The sequence below is a fragment of the Glandiceps talaboti genome, chromosome 20 (genome assembly GCF_964340395.1).
Source record: "Glandiceps talaboti chromosome 20, keGlaTala1.1, whole genome shotgun sequence".
Taxonomy (NCBI): domain Eukaryota; kingdom Metazoa; phylum Hemichordata; class Enteropneusta; family Spengelidae; genus Glandiceps; species Glandiceps talaboti.
In genome coordinates, this window is record NC_135568.1 from 14,183,106 (window position 1) to 14,194,889 (window position 11,784).

An 11,784-nucleotide genomic window follows, 5' to 3' on the forward strand; every position below is an offset into this window, starting at 1 on the left:
ATCTTTTCAGCAATGTGACATACCCTTTAGTGGCACAATTCCACTTCCGCGTTTAATATAGATCCTGTTGACGAACACGATCGCGTCGCGAAGTCTGAGATATGGCGTACAGACGGTCGCAAACGGCTAGTGATGTCAAACTCAAGGAAACTACCGATGATAATAACAGTGACGGTAAGACGAAGGAAGCTTCTTCGAATCGTCGCCCACGGGCGAAATTGGGAGCAAGTAGCCCGAGAGATGTGAAATTCACTCAACCCATCATTGCCTTTGTAATGATACTTTCATTACCCCTCTCCTTACTTGCTTTTTGGTATATCACCCTTCCATTTCTCAGTTGGTTGTTTACTTCCATCGTTGGTGCTGATGTTATCAGAAAAATCATGTATCTTAAAGAAGGTAGGCTATTTTTATTAATTGTCAAATTTTAAAGGATCACGGTCATGACGGTTGTCTAATGCGCATGTGTCTGAATTTAGATATTTTTAGAGTAATGTAATGGAATAAATATGTGGGTATATCTGTCACCGTTGATGTGTAGTCAATTTGGCAACATGCCCAGCCTCTTTTAGCTGTGATGGTTGGTTTAGCAATGGAGGTATATAAGGGGAACCAGTTGCAGGAAGGATTGACAACATAACTAAGAGTAGTAACACCACGGAAATCAGGCTTAGTTAGAAAACACAAAACAAATAACTTAAACAACAACAACAACAACAACAACAACAATGACGACAACATATAAACACTTACAAACATGAACAATGGGGCAAGTGCAAATCAATATCAACAATATTTCTATGGAACAAGAATTACAATATGTTTTCCAATATTCAAAATGGTCACTATTTGTATATACCCCACAAAGGATGTGACAGAAGCATACCAAATATGAGTATTATATTTTCCAAGTGGTAAAAAAATTGCCAGTTTGACATCAGATCAGTAAAAATTCATCTTTTCCAGAACAAACATCTTAGAACTCACATATTTACCAGACACAGTTGACATAAAATCCAACAGTAAGGCAGCAATTCTGACAATTTCTGAGTCGTACTTAACAGATATAACTAAATTAGTAAACCATATTTACTTCACTTTCACCAAAGATGCACATCACACATTTTAAAAAGTATCCTTAGTGCTTCGTTGACTGATGTGTGAGGGCGCCCCATCATGGCGTACCTTACACCAGTATGAATGTTGTATATCATTATTTCAGATATTGCAACAGCCTTGACATCACCATGTGCATTATGGATACCAGCTGATGAGAGAGCCTATCTTAATGATCCTTCAGATCAAATTATACAAAGACTATCAAATGTAACACCTGAACAGTTTGCAGAGTTTGTCAATCGTGGAGAACCAGTCATAGTCACTGATGCTATGAAAGGTAAGAATGTGTTGGAATACGACAGAAGCCTGTTCCACGTGAGTGCAAGTGTAGCATACTCTGATTATTTGCAGAAGTGCTTGTAGTATTCTCTGCTGCAGTACACTTGTGAAAATGCAGCAGAAAATACTGCAAGCAGTGATGCAAATTCGCCGAGTATGCCACACTTGTACTCGCGCATCACAGGGTTCTGTTATTATTACATATGTTTATCTGAAACAACAAATTTCCACAAAAATGACACTATACGATCACTCATTGCCGTGTAGAAGGAAAGACTGTCCTCATTTGCATACATTTGCATGCTGTATTACAAATACCACTAGTATGCGCATGCACCGGTGCAAGTAATCTCTGGTACATGAATAAAAAAATATGCTGTCAATGTGCATTACACTGAATTTTTATCTCAGTAATCTGCCGATGTACATCAAACTAAATTCGTAGTTTTAAAAATAACACAAGCTGTACTTTCTCTGTGTGCTACACTCGTTTATAGCTTTCGTATGTAAAATGTAAAAGTGTACTGTTTCAATTGGTTTATTTGCAAGCTTAGCATGTGGCCTTTCTAATGTGGTCAGTTAGCAAATAAAACAGTATACTTTTACACTTGATGTAGATGCTATAAACGATTGTGGTACATACAGAAAATGCTATACTTTGGTGTTATGGGTTGTATATTTGGTGTTATGGGTTGTGTAAGTTTTTCAAACTATCCCCTCTTTTCAAACGTAGAAAAGTTTCTGATCTCTGTTTTTTATACAAATGTGTACATTCTGTGATTAACTGTTCTTATTTGACACAAATCCCTCTGAATGTTCAACGTAATTTAAAGGTTAATTTTCCTTTTCGGGTACCTGCAACCAGAATTAATGTTTGTAAGCATTCTTTCATTCCATGGGCTCTATCCACTATGAATGAAATTGCTAAATATAACTCGAGTATTGACATATTTGACAGGTTTAGTCATTTTAAAACTAATGTAGAGAATTATTTTTATACTTGATGGGCTTTTTATTGTTGCTTTTTAATGTATGTTGTTTTGTACATATTTGTTTGTATTTTGTATGTTCTGCGGAGCCTGTAATTGGGATTTCATTCCTGTTGGTTTTCCGAATAAATAAATAAAAAAAAAATATATGAAACTATGATTAAGCTAGACTAGTCTAATGTTAATGATGCATGTTGCCAATGGTATTGGATATATTATCTCCTGGTGGTGTTAGCACACATGATTTCTTTCACAATGTTTAAATCTGTTTTCTCATTTTCTTGATCATCGTTAGCACTCAGGGTTTTGTTATCACCAAACTTGCATCATTATCTCACAAAAGACAAAGGACAAAAATTGAATAAATTTCTTTTATTGCAAACAAAATCAGAGGAATCCCATCAAATTAAGTAAAATTTACATTAATACATTCTATGATATTTGTACTCCGTAGACTGGGAAGCATTTGGAAAATTTAATTGTACAACTCTGATTGACCGTTATCCTGATGTGGAATACTTTGATTGGCAGGTAAGGAATAGAGTATGGGGTATAAAATTATAAATTACAGTGGTGACAAGTATTATTATCTTTTCATAATGTAATATCAAATAGTCTACCCATCAGGTTATCTTAAAGACAAAAGATTGTATAGTTTGGCCACTAGGAGTGCTGTTCAGTGGCTGCATTTGCACTAGAGGGCTGTGATAGTTACATATTATAGCATCAATTTAAAACAAATATCCTCATTTCTACTGTTTTATGGCAAAAGTTGGTTGCATTCTCAACTTGTCAAAGGACTCTCAGTCTGTTTACTTTGTTTCAGATCCCAGAATTCAGGAACTCACTTAATTTTTATAACCAATTTTTTGACTGCTTCATTTACTACCATGTAATTTTATATATATGTGTGTGTGTGTGTGTGTGTGTGTGTGACATAATGTGTATATATGTCTGTGCCAAATACAATTTTAACAGGCACGAAGGTGTAGGAGAGAGAGTGGAAATATGTAAGAACAGGGAGACAATCAATATTTTCATATTGCAGTAGGAAAAAGTTGTATGTACCTCATCATTACATCTCGTCATTAAACCTCATCATTACACCTCCCAGCTGACTCGTATTTTGCCTCCATGTAATACAGATAATCAGCTGATAAGAAATAGAAATCTGAGATGATACTTAAAACTGATACCTGTTAATAGTTGTTGCTATGGTAGTCTTTCAATATCTCTGTTGTTAGGGAGGAAGAAGGATGCCATTGAGGTACATTCCAGAACGATGGAAGGATTCTGGATGGGAATGTGCCAGTGGTTATATTGAAATGTCTTGGCCGGCAAATCAAAAATATTTACAGGTAAGATTTCATGTCTTGGCTGCATAGTCAGGGATGTACTACAGTTAGCTATTTGTCTGGTGCCAGCAGCTGATGCCAGCACCACATCATGGTATATGTAGTTTGTATGATTGCATTTCAACCGACGCAATTTAAAAGGGAAAGCCACTCCTGGAAATTGTGACATTTTCATAAACTACAGGTACTGGAGAGTCATTTCATGATTTTACATTACCTACAGTTACTTACAATTTCAGAGAAACATCAAGTTGATATTGTGCATTTATATGATATCTTTGCTATGGGCTCTATTGCATCATGGGAGTCTGCAGAAATAATATATGCAATGGTTAAACACTGAATATTTATGAGTACTTCAGTGTAAAACAGCTGTCATGATATTCAGTATGCAACCATTGAATACATTATTTGTACTAACTTCCATGATGCAATAGCTCATAGCAAAGATAAAATAAAGACACAATATTGATGCCGGATTTGTGTATTCACATTAACAACAAATGTCATTTCTGTGTATTTCTAAAGGAATGGGTTTCTCAGATGCCAGCACCATACTTTTTACCTGAAGATGTTTATACTGATGGTGGATTGGCTAAGAAAACAGTTTCTATGACAGGGTTTCTAGGTACACCGGGAACAGGTGTATCACCACACCTGGATGAGACTTGTGATACATTCATGACAGTTCAGGTAAACTATGCAAATTATAACATCACACCTGATATATGTGTATCACTACACCTGGATGAGACATGTTATACAAATTATGACAACTCCTGGTACAGGTGTATCTCTTAACAATGTTTTCATCTTTCTCAAATGTTGTGATGTTAATATATTATACACGTGTTGACTGATCTTGAGGGTAAGATCATACATTTATTTCCTTGATGGACTGTGGGTTACCCCAACAAAGACTGCTTCCCAATGGCAAAGCCCAAGGGAAATGGTCTTTGTTGGGGTGATTCACTGACCCAAGGGAAACTGTCTTATGATGTTGTACAGGTGGAATCAGTCAACGTGTGTTTTGTAACACACCACATCATTTCCAACATTGTATGCTGTGCCTAAAAAGTGTACAGTACATGTACATCACAGGGTTACCGTATGATAACAGTGAAGGTAGTTCGAAAAACAGCACAGGAGTTTGCAAAAGTTTACTTGTTTAATAATTCCCAACTTTGTTCACTCCAAATCCTTTCTGATAAAACGATGGCTAGTTTGTCTTCAGGAAATCATAAAAGCTGTGGTGATTCTACTCTAAGCATCTATTCCACCAAGGAAAGGTGACGCCATATTTGTCTGCTGTGAAAACATGTACGCATGTGCATATGACATCCTCAGTTTTTAGTGATGATGCCAATACAGGCGTTGTCATAAAAATTGTTGAAGGGAAACATCATTTGTGTTGAACAGTGTAAACATAATATACCATATGATCGCGTATTGACAAATCACAACATAGGAAATAGATTAGTTGTGTTACAAATCATTTATGATAAGATAGGTTAGATTTCAGTAGTAAAAATATGCACCTATGATCAGAAATATATTAATATTTTAGTTTTCAGGAATAAAGACATGGAGTGTATCATGGCCAGTCAGAGAAGGTGATGAATTGAAGTGGAGTAAACCTAGAATTGTAACATTAAAACCAGGTATGAATCATATAATATACTAGTAAATAAAATATCATTTACTTACTTGTACTTACAGTGCTTACTTGTTCAATCATAAATGAAGAAGAGAAAAGGACATGGACATACACAATAAACAGACAAATTTGAAACACAGAAATGTGTATGTAGACACATACACTCACATATGCACATTCCAGCAATGCGTACGAAGTGGATGCTAAGACAAATCTTTCAATTGTAACATTTCATACATACATACATACATACATACATACATACATACATACATACATACATGCATGCATACATGCATACATGCATACTTACATACATACATACATACATACATACATACATACATACATACATCTAAATTGATTATTTCAAATTTATGTTTCATTTTGTTCATTTACCCTAGAAACGGTTTCTGTATATTTTCAACTGGCTTATTGCCATAGTTAAGTATATGAAAATCAACTTCTGAATAATCTGTGCAGATATCTTCAGGAATTTTTCAACCACATTCTTTTTTAAAATCTTTTTCAGGAGAGATATTGTTTTGGTATGTAAGTATGCGGCATCATACAGAGGTAGTGGATGGATGTTCACTCAGTTTCAGCTTTACTCTGAATACACCAGCTCCTAAACAGTACTTTGAGAAATTAATATTTGAAGATATCAACACAGTGCCTAGAAGTGAACGAGATAAGCTATATGCCAGTACTCATGCTGCCAATCTCAATTATATAGATACGTGTAGTCTTGTCAAAAACAATGATAAAGATTACATTATTTAAACTGTATATTGTTAAATATGTAATCATGATTATTTGCATCAGTGTGTATACATATTTACATTGCAATGCCAATAACACATTTTCTCAAACCAGAGCTGAAATTTCACCAATGACACTGCGAAATATCAAGCTTCTTAGATGAAGCTATGGTTTATGACAATGCGATAACATTGCATAAGAATAAAAATGATAATAATCTTTATTCGTCCAAATAAATTTTGAAATTTGTTGAATGGTCGCCACAAGAACAGCGTCCTAGTGCCGTAGTGCAGGAGGAAACCGGAGTATCCGGGGGAAAAATTTTAGATTTTAAATCAAACCCAGCCGACACCTGGTGGGATCGAACCCAGACTGCAGAGGTAAGAAGCGTACAAGCTAACCGCTTGGCCACTGACAACCAATATGCAAATGACTATGAGAATTCCGTTTACACATTACTTGGTAAATCATGCAGTAACATTTTTTATAAAACTTGTTTTACAGTTTTAGATAAATAGGTATATATTAACAGAACCCCTATGATGCATGTGTGTGTGTACCAGTGTGGCACATAGGGTATTGTTGATCATGTTTGTGTTGTTTCCTGCTGCATTTCCATGTACGTCGGTGAAATCTTGTCCAAGGAGAATACTTTATCATGAAATTTACATGGGTTAGTAAGCCAGTGAGGCTTTTAAAGACCCCTTACGGTTCTAAGATGGTTATCAGTAGAAGACTAATGATTAATTGGTGTAGTAGCAATAACCCTTTCTGGTAAACTGTTCCAAATGTTAACACCACTTTGACTGAAAACGTATTTTCAATCTGTGTCTTCTTGTTTTTAAAGTAGATATTTTGAAAAATATAGTTTGATGAACTTGACTAAATCCATGGAAAGTTTGTTTACATCCAGCAAATGCTGGAAGTGTACAATTTCTAGTAATCAAATGATACTCATGCATATACATGTACACTGAGGAAGCCACAATGACACACCCATGCCATAGTTCTTAACCACTGCCAATCAAAAACTTTAATGTGCAATTTTACTTGTCGTGCAATAGCAGATCGACGTCCATAAACAAAGTTACAAATATAAACATTGATTATTACATCCCTCTCCTCCACATTTGTATTGCATCATCAAAGAAATATGCATCCATTAATTCAATGGATAGTAGCTAGTGCTGTGTGTCATGCCATCATTCAAAAACAAATTTTGGTAATGTCATTTATTGGAAAAGATGTTTCTTAAATATAGACATTGAATATGTCATTGGGTTGTCGGTGTTTGAGTGGTTAGCTTGTACACGCTTGTACACTGCAGTCTGGGTTCAAACCTACCAAGCATCAGCTGGGTTTGATTAAAATTTAACCAGGTCTGTATGCAAGAAGGGTGATGCTTAGTTTGACCCTGTTGAACAATGCAGGCTTCCCTGGGTACTCCAAATTTAATTGGACGAATAAAGATTATTATTATTATATGCAGGATTTGAATGTATGCGAGTACCATGACATTTGGGTAGTTTTAAATTTGTATGAGTCACTTTGGAAAATAACTCATCAGAAAACAACTTATATTTCCAATGCAATATGTGAAACGTATATTTTAAGATTTCTTCAAGTATCAAATATAAGGATGAACACCATCTATCTATGTGACACCTTCTTGAGACAGTTTCTACAGTTACAATAGTCTTGGTTACCCAGACTTCACCATGTTTCGCTCAAGGGTGAAGCCCTCAATGACAAGAGTCTGGGCTCAGTAACCGAGGCTACAATAATACTAGTCCTGGGTTAGGTGCATTGTTAGAAATCAACCAATGATATGAAAGAATTAAGATATTCTTTTAATAAGATATCTTCATATCCCAGTAAATGGACCTGTACACTATCTGTATTTTTATACATTATCTTTTTTGTATTTTTATGCTTTACTGAAATTCTACTTACTCACTTATGAGTTAAAATGGCTATATAGATGACAAATTGGTAACTCTCCTATATTTCTATAATTAAAAAAAAAACTGTGAAATAACATATACTAACTCCTTGTTTGTAACTCAAACAAATTGCAAAACATTAATAAATGTTAAAAATATTGTTTCACACTTTTTAGCTCTTTGTAATTTATTGAGATACAAACTCGGTTTAGTTGAAGCTGTTTCACATTATTTTTTTCATGTAGGAAAACTTAGTAGAGTTGTCTTTAGATTGAAAATTAAAAATAATACTCCATTTGTCGTGGCTGCTTTCAATTAGTGTAGTGTATGTACATATCTTCAAATCGAACAATATGGTGGTCAAATTTATACTACTGTGGAAACTAGGATTTCAGCTTACTATGATAAACAGAAACTGAGCCTATCAATGCTCTGTGTGGTAGATTACACAAGTGAGTGATAGCAGTTCCTCTGTTGTGTGGATATAATCATATCAACCTATATTCAAGATAGTGTATAGTCACAAGAGAAAGCTATCAGAGACGCTACTCTACTCAGAGAATAGTCTGAAAGGTTCAGTCATTGGTCCGCGAATGTAACCACCTGCTACCCTGGGTATCATTAGCATATTACAGTACAAATGGCTTTACCTTGGTCATGTATTAAAATGACATTTTTACACAAACTCAGACAACTTCTAATGCAAAAGAAATAACTACGTAGGTGCCGCGCACAGTAAGGATGTAGAAGTAGTCAAGTTGACATGTTGATTATCAGTTGGAATATAAACAATTGAAGCCATTAAAATCATCAAGTACATATGTAATGTTTTCATTAGATGCCTGTTTCTACATCCACTGTGAAAGAATAACAATGCTTAACTTTTATCACCTTTCAATGTGATTGGGTAAAGGATCTTACTGTGTGTTTTGTGTCTCTTACTATGAGTCTAGAGTTAAAATTTGTCTATCTTTGTGTGGAAAACGTAATGCCCCATGAGTGAAACACCAAGCCGACATCATTCCTACTGTACATAAGCGGAAACAATGACTGGATCTTTCAGGTTACTCGTCGGAGGATAATTAAACCAACGTTCATTCAATACATTATATCAAAATGTCACAAAAATAGTTTAAGTTCTATCTCATAGTGCCAAAACTTTTATTGTTGCTATCATATATTACTGTGTACTTTATACATCTCACAATCCAACAGTTTGGTGGTGTTGCAATTGAAAAGATATCTATGATTTTAGATTACTGATAATTAGTGTAAATACAGCTCAATTTTATGATAACAAATATAGTACCTGAACAGTACTCTTAAGGACAATCACAGAAGCTCAATTAACTATCTTTTAGTGGCAATGGGGTCTGGCGTCAATGCGATTGCTGAACTTCATTTTCACTCTTTTAACCAAATTTCGAAATTTTGTCATGCCTTCAATGATAATAGGTTCTGTATTTACTACTGAGATGTTGATAAGTTGATAAAAATTTACTTCTAATGTGATATACAGTGCTGTGTTTCCAGTGCTATTTTAGTGTTTATAATCATATTTTTACATTGCATCAATCATAGTGGTGTGACTGCTATAAATTTCATCATGGTTTACATCATATATAAACGTGGCACACTGGTGAGTGTTCATTTAGGAGGAGGGGGTTTTGTCCTAAATGAACACAATTCATTTATTGAGCTAGTACAATACAATCGTTCCTTAGTAACTCAGAGACTTAACTTATAGGCTTGATAATACCATTCCCTAGAACATGAATAGCCACTGCTCTAGACCGGCCCTGTGAACATTGACACCAGTGCTGAATTTGAAATTATCATTAAAATCTGTACTCATCCGATTGGCTGTCAAAAAATATGGTGATGTGATGCCCCCAGCTAGAGGTACGAGTATGTCACCACCACGTCTCAATAATGGAATAAATGAGAACCCAGTTGTATGAAACAGCAAATCTAAAGTGTCTGATTTCAAACACCGCTCTTTGTTTAAAAGTGGCCATATATGGATTGTGTATTTATTTTGGATTTTTAATTTAAAATTGTTATCACAGCTTCCTACATGAAAAACCAATGTGAAATAACATATGCCATGTCCTTGTTTGTAACTCAATAAATTGCAAAATATTTATAAAATGTGTAAAATGTTTGTTATTGTACAGACAAAAAAAAACTTTTCAGACATTTTTTAGCTTTTAGCAATTTATTGAGTTACAAACACAGACTTTGTCAATATTGCTTCAGAATCACATTGATTTTTCAAGTAAAAAGCCATTATAAAATTGTTTTATATATTGAAAATCCAAATAAAAACTCAACTGGCATCCATATGGCCACTCTAAGGGGGCTCAGGCTGATGTTTATGCTTATGAAGAACAAACAAACAAAAATGTCTCAACATTAGGAAACATGATAAATATCAACGAAAATTTAATTGTATGTATAAAATACTATGCAGTAAAAATTGCAATATATTTTCAATTTCATAAATATTCATGCTGTAGTTACTGTACAGTGCAACTGTTTGTAAATATATTGTATTTTTGTGTCAAATTCATGTTAATTTTGATATACAATTATGTTATCGTTAATATGTCATGTTTTTCAATGTTTGTATTTGTTTATTTGTTTGATTTTCCTAATTATAACTAATTAAGCCTGTGTTTAAATATGGTTGCATCTGTGACTGTAGCTATTTGCATATGCAAAGTTGAGAGTCTGTGGTAGAAAGGGCATGATTAATTGTGAATGCCAAGTCTCTGGGATATATTCTTAATATTGTAAGTGTTACACATATTTGTGTATTTTTTATACCTTGACAGCAATAAAGGTCGTTAATATAATTTATTATAGCCTTATCTCGACCCATTTTTAGCACAACTTAGCACTGAGGTAGTTCAGTATGGCTCCTGGGCCATGGGTAGGGCTATACCAAGCTTGACATATATTCTCAAGCAAGCAATAACCTAACCCAAAGTATATTGTATGTGATACACTTTGGCATGGCAGCGTGTCCTCATTTCGTTGACTAATGTTGTAGACCGTTTCTTTTGTCCATGATACCTCATAAATCGAAATTCAACGCCGTATAAATCTCGCAATTCAAGCGGCTCAGCATATTTTTGCCGCACCTACTGAGCTCTCTCTCCCTCTCTCTGTCTCTCTGTCTCTCTCTCTCTCTCTCTCTCTCTCTCTCTCTCTCTCTCTCTCTCTCTCTCTCTCTCTCTCTCTCTCTCTCTCCCCCCCCCGCGCGCGCGCACACACACACACACACACATTGAATTTCAATTTTGCACTCAATATTAACGTCTCTCTCGCACACGCTCAATTGAAAATGAAGTCTGGTAAACCATTCGTATTGATAATGCGAGCAAACTTTTAAGTACACATCACGAGCAGCGGTTATGTTTATGATATGTAATTGGGTCATTTGGAGAACTAGTTCACTCCAACGTCGACGTCAATACTAGAATACATGCCAGCACATAGATGCGTTATAAATACCAGAAAAAACATACACAGTATATAACGAGAGCATTTGAATTCCAAAGCAATGTAATGGGGAAAGAAATTTGTCACAAAAAGTAATTGCAAACTTCTTTTTCACCACATGCATGTTGCTTTGTAAACCGTCCTGTATACCGTATACGTATGTTACAACATTC

The 11,784-nt window shown here is 34.9% G+C and overlaps 1 protein-coding gene across 1 annotated transcript; it reads left to right on the top strand.

Annotated features, from left to right (window-relative positions):
• Positions 1-100: 100 nt before the first annotated feature.
• On the top strand, positions 101-6,629 carry LOC144450897 (uncharacterized). The gene is made up of 7 exons (XM_078141645.1): positions 101-399; positions 1,223-1,396; positions 2,842-2,918; positions 3,632-3,745; positions 4,271-4,435; positions 5,310-5,403; positions 5,932-6,629. The coding sequence occupies exons 1-7, from the start codon at positions 102-104 to the stop codon at positions 6,180-6,182; spliced, it is 1,173 nt and encodes a 390-aa protein (XP_077997771.1). The 5' UTR covers position 101; the 3' UTR covers positions 6,183-6,629.
• The last annotated feature ends 5,155 nt before the right edge of the window (positions 6,630-11,784 follow it).

Coding starts and splice junctions, on each gene's coding strand:
- LOC144450897 (XM_078141645.1), top strand. CDS start 102: ATGGCGTACAGACGGTCGCAAACGGCTAGTGATGTCAAACTCAAGGAA. Junction 4,436..5,309: donor ATACATTCATGACAGTTCAG/GTAAACTATGCA, acceptor TTAATATTTTAG/TTTTCAGGAATAAAGACATG. Junction 5,404..5,931: donor AATTGTAACATTAAAACCAG/GTATGAATCATA, acceptor AATCTTTTTCAG/GAGAGATATTGTTTTGGTAT.